General features: G+C 42.8%; 1 protein-coding gene across 3 annotated transcripts in view; it reads right to left on the bottom strand.

Moving 5' to 3' along the window:
* The window catches only part of LONP2 (lon peptidase 2, peroxisomal), a 201,978-nt gene that overhangs the window by 92,600 nt on the left and 89,334 nt on the right, over window positions 1-20,044 (bottom strand). For all 3 annotated transcript variants that reach the window (XM_033941471.1, XM_033941474.1, XM_033941473.1), the window contains exons 10-11: window positions 18,821-18,947; window positions 15,515-15,645 (exon numbers count right to left, since the gene is read on the bottom strand). In XM_033941471.1, coding sequence (XP_033797362.1) covers window positions 15,515-15,645; window positions 18,821-18,947 — 258 coding nt within the window. The remainder of the gene's footprint in view (window positions 1-15,514; window positions 15,646-18,820; window positions 18,948-20,044) is intronic.

Here is a 20,044-nt window from a genome sequence, read left to right as displayed (position 1 = left end):
GGAAGTACAGGCATCAAATGACAAACTTAATGAACACTATGCAGTGCCAAAGGCACTAGCTATTTCAGGGGAGAGACTGAATGGCAGAGGAAAGTGGGAAACAATGGATGAGATCAGACTGCAGAATGTATTGGCTCAGGGCACCAAATTCCAGTCCAGTCTACCTTTTAACTCCTACAGGGTCAGATGTTGAACTGGGATTTTGGCGCCCTTTATCACAATGCCTCACCTGGCCCAGCAGGAAGGGGGAACTGAGAAAGAGGGGTAGATGCTGGATCATTAGGGGGGGAGGGAGGAGAAAATGCCAATGCAAAAGTTGGCTCAGGGCGCCACAATCCTTTGAGCTGGCCCTTTCATCAGTTTTACTCAATTGAAACCCTACACAAGCAACACTGAAGTTCTACCTCTCAAGCATTAACTCCCTTGTACTAAAGGAGGTAACAATCCCCCTGCTCTTCCACTCTCGTATATTCTCAGTGGTTTGTCTTAAAATTCTACCATATCTTTGGGTTTATTTGTGCAGAGACTAATATTAATGTTTTTTTCTTATGAAAACCCCTCCTGAACAAGATGAAAATTCCTGTAAACACGAGAAATGATGCAAATCAAAACTTCTGGGCTACACCCCCCTAATAAATATATATAGCTCTCACTAGCCCACTATGCTCCTGCATTCAGAACCATACCAAGTCAGTACTGAGAGGTGATGTATACTAGAGAATGACACGGGGAGCGATCCCCGCAGGGAGCTGCGGCGTGGCTGCGGTTTGGCTGCGGGTTATGGAGACTCCAAAGCCAAATCGCCGCAGACACGGGGACAAAAGTTTTCACCGCCCGCAAAAACGGTGAAAAGATTTGTCCCCGCAGGCCAATGTACCCCCTTCTAGGAACCGCTATTTACCTGTGTTTCACCGTGCTCCTCATTTGTCAGATCAACCCTTCCTGCCAATAGAACCCGCCCCCCCCCCGACGATCGCCGGCAGGAAGGTGCTCAGCCCTTCATGCCGACAGAACCAGCCCTCCCCAACGATCGCGGCAGGAGGGTACCCATCCCCTCCTGCCTACCCCAACAGCCCCCCCGACGATCGCAGCAGGAGGATATCCAACCCCTCCTGCCAGCTCCCCAACAGCCCCCCTATGATCACTGGTAGGAGGGTGCCCAACCCCTCCTGCCGGCCCCCCCAACGGCCCCCTATATCGCCAATAGGAGGGTGCCCAAACCCTCCTGCCGGACCCTCCCCCAACAAACCCCGCCATCCCGAAACACCACCCTTAGTCTTACTTTCCAAGTTGGACCGGACAGCTCCTCGCTCGTCTGGCCAGCAGGCCTGCCTCCGTCCAAATGAGGTGGGCCCGCCCCTACCCTGCCCAACCCACAGGATCCTAGGGCCTGATTGGCCCAAGCACCTAAGGCCCCTCCTATAGCGGGAGTGGCTTTAGGTGCCTAGACCAATCAGGCCCTAGGATCCTGTGGGTTGGGCAGGGTAGGGGCGGGCCCGCCTCATTTGGACGGAGGCAAGCCTGCTGGCCATACGTGTGAGGAGCCGTCCGGTCCAACTTGGAAAGTAAGACTAAGGGGGTTCCGAGGTGGGAGGGTTCGTTGGGGGGGGGGGTCCAGCAGGAGGGGTTGGGTACCCTCCTGCCGGCGATCTTAGGGGAGGCCATTGGGAGGACCGGCAGGAGGGGTTGGGTACCCTTCTGCTGCGATTGTCGGGAGGGCCGTTGGGGGGGGTCTACAGGAGGGGTTGGGTGCCCTCCTGCCGTGATCGCTGGGGGGAGGGGAGACTTGCAGCCCATCAGAGCCAGCCTTGATTGAGCTGTAAACTAGAGAGTGACACGGGGAAAATATTTGTCCGCGAACTTGGTCCCCATCCCTGTGAGCTCTGTCTCCGTGAGCTCGGTCCCTATCCCCATCCCATCCCCACAAACCATCTCATCCCATTTCAACAAGCCTCAAATAGTTTTATACTGAACTTATTTTATTCAAGTATAAAAAGAAACAATATTCTATACAATTGTCATTTTATAAATTAGAGCTTTGGCTGCTGAACTAGAGGAAGAGTTTTAAAGTTTTAAAGAATGTTTCCTTTATACGTAAATAAAGAAAAGTATATAAAATCGTACCCGTTTGAGGCTTTTATGTATGCAGCGGTGACGGTGACGGGGCGGTGAATGGGGTTGCAGTGGCGGTGACGGGGCGGTGAATGGGGTGGCAGTGGCGGTGACGGGGCGGTGAAGGGAATGGCGGTGACGGGGCGGTGCAGAGGATGGTGAGACGGGGACGGGGCGGTGACGGGGACCAATTTTTTCACCGTGTCATTCTCTAATGTATACCACCTGGCTACAGCATCCCCCTTCTGGGATGGCTATAATGGCAGTCCCTACAGATGTCAGAGACTCCTAAAGACTATTTGATAGATTTGTGCGGACTTTTTGAGGGAGACAATGTGTGTCTAAGGTCCAGTCTTTGGAACTTTTTAGTTTGTATCTTGTTTGAAGCTTCCCTTGATTTTTAAGTTCATGTCCAGTGTGAAGTGAAGGTGACGTGACAGAGCAGCAGCTTGGACCTCAATCCAATGGAAACTGGATAAAGAAGAGCTGGACTACTGGAAGAGGTACAGTGTACTAGATTTTTCCTATTAAGAAGTGGATCCCTGAAAAGAGAAATTGTGTGTGGTTTCAGACAGGAATGGGGTTTGGCCCCAAACCAGGAAAACCCTTTAGCCCTAAAGAATTCAATATTTAAAGGAATCACAGACAAGAGATAAAGAAAAAGTGTAGAGCTGGGCTGCTCAAGTCCAGTCCTCAAGATCTACTGGCAGGCCAGGTTTTCTGGATATCCACAATGAGCATGTATGAGAGAGATTTGCATACCAAGAAGGCAGTGCAGGCATTTCTCTCTCATGCATATTCATTGCGGATATCCAGAAAACTTGGCCTGTCAGTAGATCTCGAGGACCGGACTTGGGCAGCCCTGGTTTAGAGCATTATAGTTTTCAATCAATGTTGTACCCTCCCTCCCCGAGAGAAAGACAACTTCAAGTAGTAATTGTTTTGCACATATTTTTAGTAAGAAGTGTTGAAGCACCCCATATTTGTGTCTGAGTCATTGTTTGAAGGGCTGTGTACATCAGCGACTTAAAAGAAAATCCACCCCCCCCAAAAAAAAAAAAAAAACAAAAAAAACCCAACCCCAACAACCTTGCTCCCTTGTACAGGTGTGTGTGGGCCTGGAAGGAGAGAGGGAGTATGATTTACACAAGCTCCAGAAAGAAAATAAAATAAATCCGCCCCCCCCCCCCCCCTTGTATCTTTCACCACCTCTATTCTGTGTGAACACAAATGCAGGTAAATGTAAAACAGAGTAAAGCAGCCCATGGAAGCTGTTTCCCAACTATAAATAGTAATTACTACACAAAACAGGTTTAAACAATATCACACTCAATTATGTTAAAGATTGGTTAGGATTCGAAATGATTAAAAGCTCCCATGGGGTAGAAAAAGGTCACTAGTATAATACCAAAGGAAAATAAGAGGCATCAGTCAAGCTGGCTTCACAGTCTATTAATGTTCTTTCCAAAGGCTGCATATTTCCTAGAATCGCCAAAATGGATGCTGCCAAAAATAAAATTATTTAGTGTATTATTTGAATTTTCTATTTCATGAACGATATACACAAATAAGAAAAGGAAGTGTATAAAAATAGCAGACATGTAGCATCAACCCTGGGCTTTCAGACAAGATTCTATAAGTGCCTGCTCACTAAAGAGGATTAAGTGCAAATCACACCTGCTTCCTCGTTTCCCAGACACTCTTTCATTATTCACTGTTAAGAGTATTACTAGCTTAGACCCCACAGACGGCTCCATTCCTTACTCGTAGCTCTTGGACCTACACCAACCTGTCAGCCACAAACAGTAGCGTCTCCGCCTCTCATGGTCTGTACAGCTACTTTCCTTTGCTGACAACGGTTGCAAGTTAATTTTTATTGACTTAATTTCTTACATAAGAATTGCCATTCTGGGACAGACCGAAGGTCCAGCAAGCCCAGTATCCTGTTTCCAAGAGTGGCCAACTCGGGTCCCAAAGTAATAAAACAGATTTTATGCTGCTTATCCTAGGAATAAGCAGTGGATTTCCCCAAGCCATCTCAATAATGGCCTATGGACTTCTCTTTTAGGAAATTATCCAAGCCTTTTTTAAACCCTGCCAAGCTAACTGATTTCACCACATTCTCCGGCAACACTGTGTTAAATCTACTATGTAGTAGCTTCATCGCATGCCCCCTAGTCCTAGTATTTTTGGAAAGGGTGAACAAGCGTTTCACATCTACCCTTTACACTCCACTCAGTAGTTTATAGACTTCTATCATATTACCCCTGAGCTGTCTCTTCTTATATACCATCTAAAAGTTATCAAAGCGGTATACATTCAGGTATATTAGGTAATTTTCTGTCCATGAATGGCTTACAATCTGTTTGTATCTGAGGCAATGGAAGGTTGACTTGCCCAAGATCACAAGAGCAGCAGTGGGATTTAAATTGGGCACCCCTGGCACTCAGCCTGCTTCTCTAACTATCCTTCCCCAACTCAAACTTTATAAGTAAGTCATTTCTGATGTAAAACATTTTTATAAAGACTATACTTTTCAAAAAATCCCTGAAAAAGTCCAAACCTCTCAAGCTTCTTTCTTCCATCTCTCTAACCCCCCAAACTCCCAAATCAACCTGCTCTACTCTTTTTCCTCTCGGCGAGAGGGAGAATTAGAAGGGCTTGAGCATGCGCAGATGCATGCTCAAAGCTGGCAGAGACTGGGAAGAAGATCTTCAAGTGGCACCGGCACTTGTGGGCTGCGTGCCGGTGACAAAGGGGGGGGTGAGTTAAAGTTGGTCGGGCGGGGGCTTCCTGTTCTTACAGGGGGGGTGCCAATTCGAGCGGGGGGGGGGCCTTTGTGAGCAGGGGGGGGAGCGGTTCTCATGCCGGTGCCAGATGGGGGGGGGGGGGTGAGTTAAAGTTGGTCGGGCGGGGGGTGACTGTTCTCACGGGGGGTGCCGGATCACGCGGGGGGAGGGACTTTGCGAGCGGGGGGTGGGGGGAAGCAGCGCCCTGGCCTCGGGAGGGGGGGGGGTGGAGGGGTGGGAACGTATCAAAGCGAGTTTCCATTATTTCCTATGGGGAAACTCGCTTTGATAAACAAGCATTTTGGATTACGAACATGCTCCTGGAACAGATTATGCTCGTAATCCAAGGTACCACTGTATCTAGTCTAAACGTTTGCTGTTTGTCACAACAGTTTAACCATATATGTTGTGTTAATCAGGTTTTCCATTCTGCCTTTACTTTCTGTACCACAGTATGGCTGGGAAACATCATATCACCAAAGCTGCTGCTCAGGTTACAACTTCTGTCTCTGTGCAGACAGAAAATGTTAACCAGGCAGAGGGAGTAGTTCCATGTACAAGCTGTCTTCAGCTTGAATCCCTCATGAAGGAAGTAAAGGAAATGAGAGAGGAGGTGGAAAGATTGAGAAGCATCCGTGAGAATGAAATGGTTCATGAGGTGTCAGAAATTTCCAGTAGTGGGGAAGAAGAGGCTGTGCTGAAGGATGACAGCTGAACTCAGATTACGGAACACTGCAAGATTGGTACTATGACTACCCCTGCCCTTGAACTGAAGAACCGGTATGCTGTCCTGGTGCGTGAATTTGACTTCCACTTAACAGGATTTCTGTTTAACTGCATTGCCTGCACTGTGTTGAAAGCATCTGCATGATAGATTTGTACAACTCTAACTTTAGGTAATGGTCCCTTTCCCTTTCCCAATATATACCTTTTATTAAATTTATTTTTAACAGTTGTTATCACTTCTAGTGGATGTAATTTAGGCTACTGTACATATGTAAGAACATAAGAACTGCCATCTCCGGATCAGATCTTCAAGTCCGGCGATCTTCAGGTCCAGCGATCCGCACATGCGGAAGCCCAACCAGGTGTACACCTGGCGTAATTTTAGTCAAAAATATTTCAGTACAAGCTGAATATCTTAAATCAAATGATATTCATCCACACTCCTAATATCAGAAATTAAATGCTGTTTCTTTTACTTTTTAACCGGAGAAAAAGACCTCAGTGTTTCTCAGGACCATGCCTGAGAGACTTTCTATGGCAAATACTTCATTGCCATAGAGAAATACATCTTTGGTCTCAAAAAAAACTCCGTTGTATCTTATATCAATCACTATTGTATTTCTTTAAAGTGATTTTAGTCACCCATATCTCTCTATGCCTCTCCTAAGGAGATGTGCATCTAGTTTGCTTTTAAATCCTAGAACGGTGGTTTCTGCAATAACCTCCTCTGGGAGAGCATTCCAGGTGTCCACCACTCGTTGCGTGAAGCAGAACTTCCTGATATTTGTCCTGGACTTGTCCCCCCTTACTTCAGTCCATGTCCTCTTGTCCGTGTCACATTGAACACTGTACTCTATTTTGTTGATTCCTTTCAGTATTTTGAAAGTCTCGATCATATCCCCTCGCAGTCTCCTTTTCTAAAGGGAGAACAATCCCAGTCTCTTAAGTCGTTCCTCATATTCCAAGTTCTCCATACCTTTTATTAGCTTCGTTGCTCGTCTCTGCACCTTCTCCAGCAGTTTTATATCCTTCTTTAGGTTGGGAGACCAATGTTGGACACAGTATTCCAAGTGTGGTCTGACCATTGCCCTATAAAGCGGCATTATAACTTTCTCCGATCTACTCGTGATTCCTTTCTTTATCATGACTAACATTCTATTTGCTTTCTTTGCTGCTGCCATGCATTGTGCCGATGATTTCAGGGTCCTATCTCTCAGTACACCCAGGTCCTTTTGTTGTTCGCTCTTACCCAGAGTTGCACCTGACATTCTATACTCGTGTTCCTTGTTCTTTCTGCCTAAATGCATTACTTTGCACTTTTCCACATTAAACTTCATCTGCCATTTCTCCGCCCATTTCTCTAACTGACACAAGACACTCTGGAGTTCCTCGCTATCCTTCTGCAATCTGATTGCCCAGCATAGCTTTGTGTCGTCTGCAAACTTGATGATCTCACTGGAAGTTCCTTCTTCTAGGTCATTGATGAAAATATTAAATAAGATGGGCCCAAGTACAGAGCCCTGGGGCACACCGCTAGTCACTTTCTCCCAGTCTGAGAACTTCCCATTTATGCCCACTCTCTGCTTTTTTTTTTTTTATGTTTAAATTATAGATGTTTATATTTATAAATTAATATTTATAGATTAATATTTATAGATAATTATAGATGTTTATATTTATATATTATATATAATATATAAATATTTATATATTATATATTATATATATTTATATTTATATTATATTTATTTTATATATTATATATATTTATATATTATATATAATATTTATAGATAATTATAGATGTTTATATTTATATTTAAATTATAGATGTATTTGCACAGATATTTATGTATATGTATTTGTATATATTTGTATTTGTATATGTATTTATGTATATGTATTTGCACAGATATTTATCCAAGTACATGCATTCATAAACATCTGGTTTTATTACTTTTTCTCCTTGTTAAGCATTATTTCTTATTTATATAATTGCTATTAGTGTAATTACTTGTTTTTATGTATTTAAACTCCTGAGACAGGTCTCTAGGACCAAAACACGATTTGTGTTGAGTCCCTTCTTTGTACCGATGGGAGAGTGTTGATTCTCCATTGTCTCCGCTGTTGCTTCTTTGGGCTGCTCACCTGCATGAAATTCTGTTCCTTTTGTTGTTTTCAAATTTTTTGACATATTTTGCCACAGAGAGACAAACATTCTCAACCAGTTATGTATAATTATTTCTGACGTTTTGGGTTGAAAGTGTAAAAATAAGTACTCATTAAAATCCGAATAAGATTCAACAGGTCAGCAAAACAGAAAAACAAGGCAGTAGAAAATGGTGGCAAGAAAAAAAATAATTTTGCAAGCTGTCTTCATGTGTAACCATGAAGCAACAGTCTACATCCTGGTACAGGTTTAAGTTGCTCTTCTTATCTTGATTTTAGAAAATTATTAAAGACTCAACTCTTTGATAGGCTGGTATCTTAATGCATTCTGCTTCATTTTTTCAATCCAGTTCCTTATATTCAACTTGATGTATTTTATCTGTTCTATGTATTACTTCTTTCCCTGCCATGCCGGTATTTTCTGCATTATATTGTAAATGCTTTCCGTCTTTATCTGTTTTTAAGTCCGTTATTCTAATTTGTATTTTATCTGTATCCCATATATTAGCTTACCTTGTTGTGAACTGCCTAGAACTTTTTCGGTATGGTGGTATATAAGAATAAAATTATTATTTATTATTATTATTATTCATTTCAGTGACCTGAAAACATTGTAGAAAAGTACACATAGAAATTATTAAGTTAACAGGTGTATATTTGGCTAGATTGCAGTGAGCAGTAAATCACATAAGAACATAAGAAATGCCTCTGCTGGGTCAGACCTGGGGTCCATCGCGCCCAGCAGTCCGCTCACGCGGCGGCCCAACAGGTCCAGGACCTGTGCAGTAAATTTCTATCTATACCCCTCTATCCCCTTTTCCAGCAGGAATTTGTCTAATCCTTTCTTGAACCCCAGTACCGTACTCTGCCCTATAACATCCTCTGGAATTGTATTCCAGGTGTCCACCACACGTTGTGTAAAGAAGAACTTCCTAGCATTTGTTTTGAATTTGCCCCCTTTCAACTTTTCCGAATGCCCTCTTGTTTTGTTATTTTCTGAAAGTTTGAAGAATCTGTCCCTCTCTACTCTTTCTATGTCCTTCATGATCTTGTAAGTCTCTAACATATCCCCTCTTAATTTTCTCTTTTCCAGGGAAAAGAGTCCCAGTTTTTCCAATCTCTCAGCGTATGAAAGGCTTTCCATCCCCTTAATCAGTCGTGTCGCTCTCCTCTGAACTCTCTCGAGTAATGCCATATCCTTCTTAAGGTACGGTGACCACTTCTTGCAAAAAAAAAAAAATCTTGATGAGTCTGGAAAAAAAAAAGATATTAAAGTTTTGGCAGACCAACAGAACTGCCTTGAGCCACTGATTTGGAAAGACAGGGGGAGAGGTCATTGGTCTGCAACATGAGCATGAGAAATATATACCTATTGGAGATACAAATGTATAGTAAAAAAAAAAAATATTATTGGCTTGTATCTATTTAAGAAAGTTATTTTAGGTAAGATGTCTTAGCACTCATGATGCCTCATTGAAAGTAACATGACATAATTTGGCTGGACTGTGCATCCTTCAGTAATCTCCCATCATTTTTATACCAGCTAATTTAAGTGAAACAAAGCATAAAATGGAAATTGAAAATTGCCCTCCTTCAATCCACCTAAAAACACGTGTATTGTTTTATAACACACATACATTTAACCACATCTGTGGAAGCAACCCCTTCCCCCCACATATTGCATTTTCCAAACCTGTGTATATAATTTTGCATAAAAAAATTCATCCGCAAGGAAAGGATATTTATACTTCTCTTTTATACTTGGTGCAAAATCCACCAATAAAATGTACCTACGGAATTTTAATCAATATGGGCAGTTTGAAAAAACTGTGCCCCAAAATAAACACACAGTAACACAGTAAATAAGGGCAGAATAAAACCCTCCCGGTCCATCCAGTCTACCCAACAAGGTGGCAAGAGCTGCACCTGCCACTTTTGCAGGCTCCAGTTACTCACGTTTAAATGCTGGTTGTGAAGTCACTACCATGCCAACCATATAGGCAGTCAAACATGATGGGGATGATACATGGTTATAATCAAGACTGCAAGTATTGCAGATCAGTATTCAACTTACCAATCAAGATGCCTTCCCCTATCCCCCCTAAGCTACATAGCACCCCTACACTCATAGTATGTGACAAAATGATGTAACACACTGGAGGTATCAAAACTATATCAGTCTCTTGCCATCCGCGGGACACAAACTGTAGAAGTCTGTCTGGCATTAACCTCGGTTCCTTCTACTCTTTCCCAAGATAATATCTCAACAGCCATGTTGCATTTCCATCCACTTTCTATTTAGACATCCACTGTGTTTACCCCATGTATTCTTGAATTTGTTTGCTGTTTTTTGACTATACCACCTCTTTCGGAAGGGCATTTACAGGCATCCACCATCCTTTCTGTGGGCACATGCTGGTTTGGGGGGAGGGGGAAGAGGATAGAGTTAGTGAAATACTGGAGGGGGTGAGGGAAAGAGGTGGCAAGCTTTAAATAGACACAATGAAAAGGGAAATTGAGGACTGGGTAGTAAGAATTTAATCTAGACCGATGCAGAAAATAAACTGAGAAGGAAGACGAGGGAAGAAAAAGAAAAGAGAGGAGGAGAGAGATGCCAGACCATTGGGGAAGGGAAGGGAAGAAGATGGATGCCAGACCAATGAGGGTGGAGAGAGAGATGCTGGATGGAAGTGGAGAGAAGAGAGAGAAAGAGGAGAGGCAGACAGTTTCTGGAAGGGGCATAGGAGAGAAGTTGCCATATAGAAGGGGCAGAGAGAGCTTTTACTGCCATGGTCGGTGATAAAAATGGCTAACGTGGCTTCATAAAAGGGGGGTTTATGAAGCCACATTAGTTTTTTTTTTTAATTGCCAGCTATGGTGGTAAAAGCTCCAATGCTCATAGAATTCATATGAGTGACTGAGCTTTTACTGCTATGGCCTGCTGCAATAAAAAAATCCTAATGCAGCTTCATTAAAGGGAGGGGGGGTGTAATTTGTTAATTTGTAAAGCGATGATTGCTATTTCTCTATTTTTTCAAATTTACATCTGCTACCTTTATATTTTGCACAATATTAGGTGACATGTTTCTGTGCATGCAAAGTCCAGCTCCTTGGTGGTTTTGTCTACATATTTTTATTTTCTCCTTCCCCCCTTTTACAAAAGTGTAGTGAGGTTTTTAGCGCCGGCCGCGGTAGTAACAGCTCCGACACTCATAGAAATTCTATGAGTGTTGGAGCTATTACCGTCGTAGCCGGTGCTAAAAACTGCTCAACGGTTTTGTAAAAAGGGGGGGGGGGGAGAGTGTTAGTTTGAGATTACATATTCCATACTGGGCAAAGCTGTTTTCTGTGTTCTGTATGTACGAAAAACATGGTTCTCTGTTAGCATTGATTATGCAGGATCAATCTGTACTAGTCTAGTTTTACAATGGATGTATTGATGTTTTGGTGCTGGGTGTATTGATGTTTCTGCTGGAGCGGGCCGCAGTGGAGAAAAGACACAGGGACCGATGGCAGGGAATTGCTACTGCCACCCAGCAACTTTAACAGAAAACTAAAGTTAGATGCGGCGGCAGAGGGAATGGGAAAAATTCTGATTGTGGGGAGAAGGGTGAACTCCTTAGATGTCGGGAAGGAGAGCGGTGGAGAGGGTCGGCAGCAAAATGCTGCTCCTTTAAGAGTGCCGCCTGTTGCTGCTGCCTCCTCAGCTGGCCTCAGTATAGGGCCAACCTGCATCACTGACTATGGCCTAATTGCCGAACAGAGTTAATGCATGTTCATTCATCACCTTCTAAACAGGAGGCTGTAAGTGCTTCCACATTAACGCTTAAGACTACTGCAATTTATTTCTAAACAGGTCTCCCTCTGAACTGCCTCTTCCACCTGCAATCAATGCAAAACTCAGTTGCACTACCGCCAACCTCGCTACACTCACCTTACCGCTCTTCTCAAAATCACTTCACTGGCTCCCTATCTGCTTCTGCATACAGTTCAAACTCCTATTACTAACTTACAAATGTCTTCATGCCACAGCCTCTCTCATATCTCTCCTCTCTTATCTCTCCTTATATGTCTCCCCGAGAACTCTGTTCCTCAGATAAGCTGCTTCTATTTGTACCCTTCTCCTCCATCTCTAATTCCAGACGTTGTTCTCAGGGACTGTCACCTTCGTGACTCTATACTGGCTATGTACGTCTGGGAGTGCTCTAGAAATAATTAATAGTAGTAGTAGTAGTAGTAGTAGTAATAGTGTTAATTTGAATGTTAATATATGATCTGTAATTAAAAAAAAAAGTAGCAGGAATTTCCCTTCTTGATGCAGCATTACTTTTGGACGCTGCGTATTAAAATCCTGCATTATAGTGCCCTAAATCCCCAAATTAATGCACTTTGGTAGAATGGCCCCCTAATCTTACTTGATAGGACCAGCAGTTGGTAAACAAGTGAGTAGAGGTACCAATAGGTTTACTCATTGTGGGTCTATGGAAATAATAGGTTAGTTGTCATTAGAGTTATTCTGCTATTGCATTGGGATCTGGGGAGGGTCGATCAGGTTTATGCTAAACCTGATTGACCCTCCCCAGATCTCGATGCATACTATATGTAATGTAATGTAATTTATTTCTTATATACCGCTATATCCTTTAGGTTCTAAGCGGTTTGAAGAAAATATACATTAAGATTATAAATGAGAAGTAAGAAGGTACTTAAAAAATTCCCTTACTGTCCCGAAGGCTCACAATCTAACTAAAGTACCTGGAAATTAATAAAGAAGAGAAAAAAATTATTAGAGAGTAATTTTACATTTGGCTGAACGAAAACAGGTGAATTAATTTGGTTCGTCTCAGTCTTAATAGGTCTACGTCCCCAAAAAACCGGGATAGATGAAGGTGTATTATCCATATCCGCAAAATTAAAAGCAGAAGTGTAAGTAACGATTGAATTTGATTTCAATAAAATATAGATACAAATAAAAAAGAAAATTGATGAACAAGAGAAAATACTATATCTATTAACCTTGTAATCTCCCCAAGAATGCCCAGGCCAATTCTTGTAAACCGCCTAGAACTGAAAGGTATTGGCGGGATAAAAGACACCAATGTAATGTAATGTAATTTAAGCTTACATTAGAAGCAAAAGAAAACATTTTTTAATAGTTATTTATTTCAAGTCACATTTTCACTGTATTAACTGAAAAGCTACTTTCATTTGGCGATGTCCACTGCTAGCTGGATGAAGGACTGTTAGGCATTAGGGGGTCACCTAATGTTTGGCACCTAAATTATGGGCGCTAAGCTCAATTTCTATGACGCAACCGAGTGCGTAATTGCAGTTCAAGATTACTAGCAAAAGTCAGTATTTCTGTGCCAATATTCAGGTGCAACCAATAATTCTATGTCTAAGGAAGGTTTATATACACACATAACTGATCGTATTCTATTATAAGAACATAATAGCCATACTAGGTAAGACCATTGATCCATCTAGTCTAGTATTCTGTTTCCACTGTGGCCATTCCAGGTCACAAGTACCTGGAAGAAACTCAAGTAGCAGCAACATTCTATGCTACCGATCCCAGGGCAAGTACTGGCTTTCTCCATGCCTGTTTCAATAGCAGACTATGGACTTTTCCTCCAGGGACTTGTCCAAACTTTTTTTAATGGCTAAATATCTTTACTGTCTTTGTACAACAGAGCAATGGAAAATCTGAAAATCTGAAAGTGTACAATATAAATGAGATATATCACACACTGACTATTATAAGGAAATGTAATAAAAACATTCATCCCACATCCAACCTCCAATAATCCTCCCACCTCATTTTCTTTCTTCCCAAAATTAAAAGCATCATTAAAACTTAACTGGTCAGCTTAAAAATGCAGCTCACGAGCTACACTTACACTACAGTGCATGCTAGAATAGTCAGAAGACCTTTGGCCCGCCCACACCCATCCCATGTGAACACCCTCTGTGCAGCTGACAATTTATAGGCACACGCTAGAGAATAGGATCATAATTTACACATATAACTGCAGATTAGTGTCAGTTAGTGCTATCTAAAGCCAATAATCATTATTGCCAACTAAGCGCCAATCACTTACATGAATAAATAGTACTATTCTGTAATTAATGAGAAAAAATCCAAAAGGGCAAAGAGGAAACCCTTATGCAGAAACCAGAAACAAACAAAAAGTAGAAGTCTGACAAAATGTTTTCCAACCAACAGAAAATACTTATTCATTTAAAATGTATTAACTCTGACTCAACACGGTGCCATGTTTCGGTAGAAACCCACCTGCCTCAGGAGTCACAATGTCTTATACAATGTAGCAATTCAGCTCTATTCAAACCAACATTCTTGATAAAACCCCAACAAAGAAAACCAGCTTACCAGCTTTTCAAGGTTATAACTTAAACGTCTGCCCAAAGACACATGAAAGCTTTGTGACTCCTGAGGCAGGTGGGTTTCCGGCGAAACATGGCACCGTGTCAAGTCAAAGAGTTAATATATTTTGGTTGAATAAATCTTTTCTGTTGGTTGGAAAACACTGCACACCTGCAAACCTGGTGCAGAGTGCTGCCACATTCCATTCAGGGGCCACAGCAGAAACTACCATGGGCAGAAGCTCATGTTTATAGAGAGGACATGCCCATTAATTAACTGGTTGCAAGATAGAGACAGAGGTTCAATGCAGAAGTTAACTTACACAGCAGACATGAGAACACATAACATTAAAATGGTAATAAGCACACAGAAGATTTTAAGGCAAATACATAACACTGCACACCCTTTATAGAATTAGAGAGTATTTAAAAAAAATTTCCTGTGCCTTTTTGCAAAAACATCCGATACATTAGTTGAATATCTGTAAGCCTTCAAGAGAAAACAATTCAGTAAAGAAGACTAAAGGGATCCCTTAGAATGGACCACTTAAGCTAAGTATTAGCTTTGTCTCTATAAAAAGTTTTACTTTTGTATTCATAAAATTTGAAAAGATTTACATATTTACAACACCTGAAAGCACAGTTGAAGTGACCCGGTGAGGATTTAATGTATAAATCCAACCACTATGAAATATATTTGAGTGGCTGGTGGCATTTCTGAGGGTCTGCTAAATAATAATATTGGAGGGGAAAATCACGAGGGGGCCTTTAATAGACCAACCTCTCGAGTTTTGGATGACTCAGTCCCTGGCACAATATAGCACTACCCTCATTGCTTCTGCTGCTTTTACCCACCATCTGATCTCTCTCCCTAGATACCATCTATTTTCTCCATGCTATGTGGCAACAGGTAGAGAGATTTTAGCTATCCTTGAAACCAGGAAAAGAACTCATGCAGTCCAAAGGACTATACAATACCATCACCCATTTATCATCTTAGATAAGCTCATAGACGAAAAGATCTCCCCATCAGGCATTCTTTTCCACCTTGCATGTCATTTTTTTAAAATAGTGATGTCAAAAGGAAAAATTTTCTATTTCTGATGTGTTGAGGGCATGACTTGCCCTTTTAGAAACACAAAAGCAGGAATTGATACATTGGTTAAGGGTTCCTGTAGGATGCATGCGAATATTAATTACAAAACAGATGTCCAGATAACTTATAGACATTAATGTCCTACAAGCCATTAGCCAAGTAAGGATGTTAGGCTATTGTTCGCAAATCAAGACTAAAGGCAACATGTGAGTAGTGGGACAGCGGTATGAATACTAACCTTCTTCAGGTGCTTCTGAACAGTCTAGCTTGTTTTCTTTGTGTGCTCCTTCAGCTACCTTCACAGCTACTGCTCTGCAAATAGCTCCAAACTTTCGCTCCAGTGAACGCACACCTGCTTCCCTAGTGTACCTGGTAAGAAAAGAAATAGAAATTTTATTCCTGTGCACAGCAGCTTTATGAAAAGGTCCAGAGACAAAGAAATAAAATGTTTTGCAAGAAACACATGCGCACACACAAAAAAATCACACCTCCTAAGACATGACTCTGTTCAATGGCCTGCCAAGATTTATTTATGAAAATTACATTTTTCTAACTCTGGAGAAGAAATCTCTATTCTAACCAGATTAAATGATAAATAAATATATAGAAATGACTCAAACATATAAAGCAGCGATCCCCAAACACCGGGCCGCAGACCAGTACTGGGCCTTGCCGAACCAGGTTGTACAGAAATTTTTATTTACAGTTCTGGCCAGCTCCTTCCTCCCAGCCACACTTCTCTTCACAAAGCTGTGAGCAGCGGCTCCTACACGCTACCCGCGGCTGACCCAGAAGCATTCCCTCTAGGCTTCCAGGTCAGCTGCGGGTTGCATGTAGGAACCGTGGCCGCAGCTTTGTGAAAAGAAGTGTGGCTTGGAGGAGGGAGCCAGCCAGAACAGGTAAACACCAGTGGGAGGTAGGCATGAACTTGGGACACAGAATAGAGGGAGGGAAAGACGAAGAGGGGCACATTGGGACATGAGAAAAAGGAGGCGCGTTGGGATACAGAAGGAAGGGAGGGAGCACAAAATTCAGACAAAAGATGGAAAGAAGGAAGGGGGGATGAACTTAATTTGAAAAATCTGTCCCTGTCTACTTTTTCCTGAAGGGCATAGAAAAAGTAGACAGGGACAGATTTTTCAAATTAAGGACCACCACAAGTACAAGGGGGCACTCGGAGAAATTGAAAGGGGACAGGTTTAGAACAAACGCTAGGAAGTTCTTTTTCACTCAGAGGGTGGTGGATACATGGAACGCGCTTCCAGAGGCTGTTGTAGACAAGAAAACATTAAATGGTTTCAAAGAAAGTTTGGATAGATTCCTAGAAGAAAAAGGGATTGAAGGGTATAGATAGGTATAGACCACTACTCAGGCAATGGGCCTAATGGGCCGCCGCGGGAGCGGACCGCTGGGCAGGATGGACCTATGGTCTGCCTCAGCGGAGGCAACTTCTTATGTTCTTATGTTCTTATGACACAGAATGGCGGGAGAGAGGGAGGGGAGCATGAACTTGGGACATAGGATGGAAGCATAGAGGGAGTGAGGGAAAGAGATGCTGAGGTGGGGAAGGGAATAAAAGGGAGAATTGTTGGGCATGGGTGTCTGAATGAGAAGGAAAAAGAGATGGTGCACATGGGGAAATGAAGAAAGAGGATTGTTGGGCATAGGGAGGGAGGGAGAGAGAATCGTTGGACATGGTGGTGTGAGAGGAGTGAGGTACAGATGCATGGGGAAGAGGGAAAAATGTTGGATGTGGTGGTTGGGGACCGCCGATTTAAAAGGTCTAGGGGGGTGGGGAGAGACAGGGTCAAGGACTTGATATATTGCCTTTTTGTGGTAGAACCAAAGAGGTACACACAAAAACAGAACATTAAATCATGAGAAGATCTGCTGAAACTTTGTGTGGAAAAGCATGGGAACCTACCAATGTTTTATATACAAAAATCTGGTGCAGAGTGCTGCCACATTCCATTCAGGAGCCACAGCAGAAACTATCATGGGCAGAAGCTCATGTTTATAGAGAGGACATGCCCATTAACTGGTTGCAAGATAGAGACAGAGGTTCAATGCAGAAGTTAACTTACACAGCAGACGTGAGCACACATAATATTAAAATGTATGGTAATAAGCACACAGAATGTTTTAAGGCAAATACACTGCAAATTTACCACCAGGTCTGAGAAGGTATAGAAAAGTTAATAGACATAAACAAAAAAAGGTCAAAAGGTCTTTATCCACTCCTCCAACACCACAAAAATTTCCAGTATCCCTGATAGTTTAATGGCTCCCTGACCCGACTCAATCTACCTTCCTACCAGAAAAAAAATCATTGGTGCTGTAGCAGCTACCCAATTCCCCCCCCCCTCCAACAAAAAAAACCACCATACCATGAAAAATAAATCATTCAAACCACTTGGACCCTCACCATCTACCTCAAAAAGTCAAAAGGCAGGAATGATGCCATCATTCAAAATGGCACCACCAGAGGTGAGTCTACCAAATACTGCCTTATTAGGTAGGCTGACCCCTAGTGGGGTATCCTGATGTACTACAAGAGGAAGTAAAACGAAGCAACTCAATGCTAGAGGTCAGATGATACCATTTTGAATGATAGTGCTAGAGGCAGGAGCAAGTGAGCATTACTTCGGTCTTTCAACTTTTTTTGAGGTGGGAGAAAGGTGGTACACTATATTAGTGTAAGGATCATGTACCTGGTTTTATTTATTTAATGACAGGTTGTGGGATTTATTTTATTATTTTAGGGGTAGGGTGTTGGGTTGTAGAGCTTTCTGCATCGACCCCTCAGTGACTATGCCTGGTAAGTTCTTAGGGGCCTCACTTTGAATCTACTATAATAAAATGCTAAGCGCGCATGCGCACTCTTACCGCCGTGTTCCCTGAACTGTAGTTCCGTGGTCGGCAGGAGTGCGCATGCGCGCTTACAACGCATCTCTCTCTCGCAAACCCCAAGGAGGAGATGTGCAGGCTTGCCGGCTCCAGATCCCTTACATTTCACGGACTGCTCAGCACACACAGCACCTGTACCGGGGAAGCGCGCAGGTCATCCAGCCAGCGTGAGGAGGGGCTACCAGCATCTGCCTCAGGCTACGCGTTGCCTCCTGTCACCGCGGCCTCCGCCTCGCGCTTAGGTAGTTCTCGGCGCCAGAATGCTGGGTGGGAGAGGCGCTCGCATGGGTAGAAGAGGCGCTCGCACCAGCGCAAGCAGGTGGCTGAGGCCCGCAGCCAGTCTGGGAGAAGAAGATGTGCATGATGAGCTCACTGGCCAGAGATGAGGCGCCTGCTGTCTCCGTAGGAAAGGTTCCTCGGCCTAGAACACAGCAGGCCGGCCCGCCAACAGACCACCACGTGCCTGCATCAAAATCTTCAGCAAGACTGCTGGAAGGGGGAGGAGCTCCTCTTTTGAGTCTGTCCCGGCAGGGAGAAGGGATACTACTAGACAGGGGGATCAGGTAAGGGGTGCTGCTGGAGAGGGGGGGAGTTAATTCTAGCACCCGTTAATGTAACGGGCTAAAAAACTAGTTACCTTATAATGATCTCTAATGTTGTTTCCTGTGGAATTTGAATCTGCTGAGGAGTTAGTCCATGCTGCTCTAGCTGCTTAGGGATCAAGTGTCTGTGTGCAATTTCTAGCTTCTCTTCTTGAATGTAGCCTTAAGAAAGGAAGAGCAATGTTATTTGTCTTTTTAGTCTCCATAAAACAAACAAACAAAAAGGTTCATTAAATGACGAGGCAAGAGGAACTAAGTTGGCCACAACATTTTTTTTTCCTTAATCTCAGACTTCTTTCAAACGGCAGACATGAATGTACTCTATGCATTCACCAATACAAGTACCTACAGCTGAGCTCGTGTAAAATTAGCAAGAAGAAAATAACAGCTTTCAGCTCGACTACCAGTCAGTATTCCCAGGCACTGCTATGGTTGGTTGCAATTTTCACTGGCTGCACTATCAGTAATAGATGTTCTTTTTAAAGAGATACCTTTTCCTTCAAAAGAAGGCATCTATTTAAAGAAACATTGTTTACTAAAAAAAAGAAAAAAAAAGAACACTGCCATAAACATTTTCTAAATCATAGTTTACTTTTTCTCTTCCTTAGACGGTTTCTTTCTACCCCCTCATTAGTATTGTGCAAACACTTTTGAGGAGGTATGTTGGAATCTTCTACCGTATATCTTCTATTAATTACTCTATACTAGAAAAGCCACTCATCAGTCATTAACTTCTACTACACTTCTTTTATTTTTATCCTTATTGGCTGGAGAAAAAAATATATAACACAAAACATAGAGAATCAAATATAAATACCGTATTTTTCGCTCCATAAGATGCACTTTTTTTTCACCCAAAGTGGGTGGAAATCTCGTTGCGTCTTATGGAGCGAAGGTACAATTCTGAAATCCCCTCCTCGCCACCGCCCGCCATAGCCGCATCACTTTTAAAGCACCCTGCCGCCATACCTTTTAAAACACCCACCCACCCAACCACCTACCCGCCCGCCATCGTTGCTGCCGCCACCATAGCTGCACCTTTTAAAACAGCTACCCGCCCTCTGCAGCCTCCTCCTCCTCCTCCGTCGTCGTAGTACCTGGTGGTCCAGCATGTATCCCTCACTCACTAGCGGCACACAGGTCAGGAGCACGGACGTCAGCAGCAAGCTTTCCGCGCTCCCACTTGGGCCTGCGCTGTTTTCTAAATGGCTTTGTCAGTTCTCATGGGACCTAAATTGTGTACTTTGGCTTTATGCATA

Source organism: Geotrypetes seraphini, chromosome 4 (genome assembly GCF_902459505.1).
Source record: "Geotrypetes seraphini chromosome 4, aGeoSer1.1, whole genome shotgun sequence".
Taxonomy (NCBI): Eukaryota; Metazoa; Chordata; class Amphibia; order Gymnophiona; family Dermophiidae; genus Geotrypetes; species Geotrypetes seraphini.
Note: the sequence above shows the minus strand (reverse complement) of the source record. Positions and strands in the feature narration are given on the sequence as shown.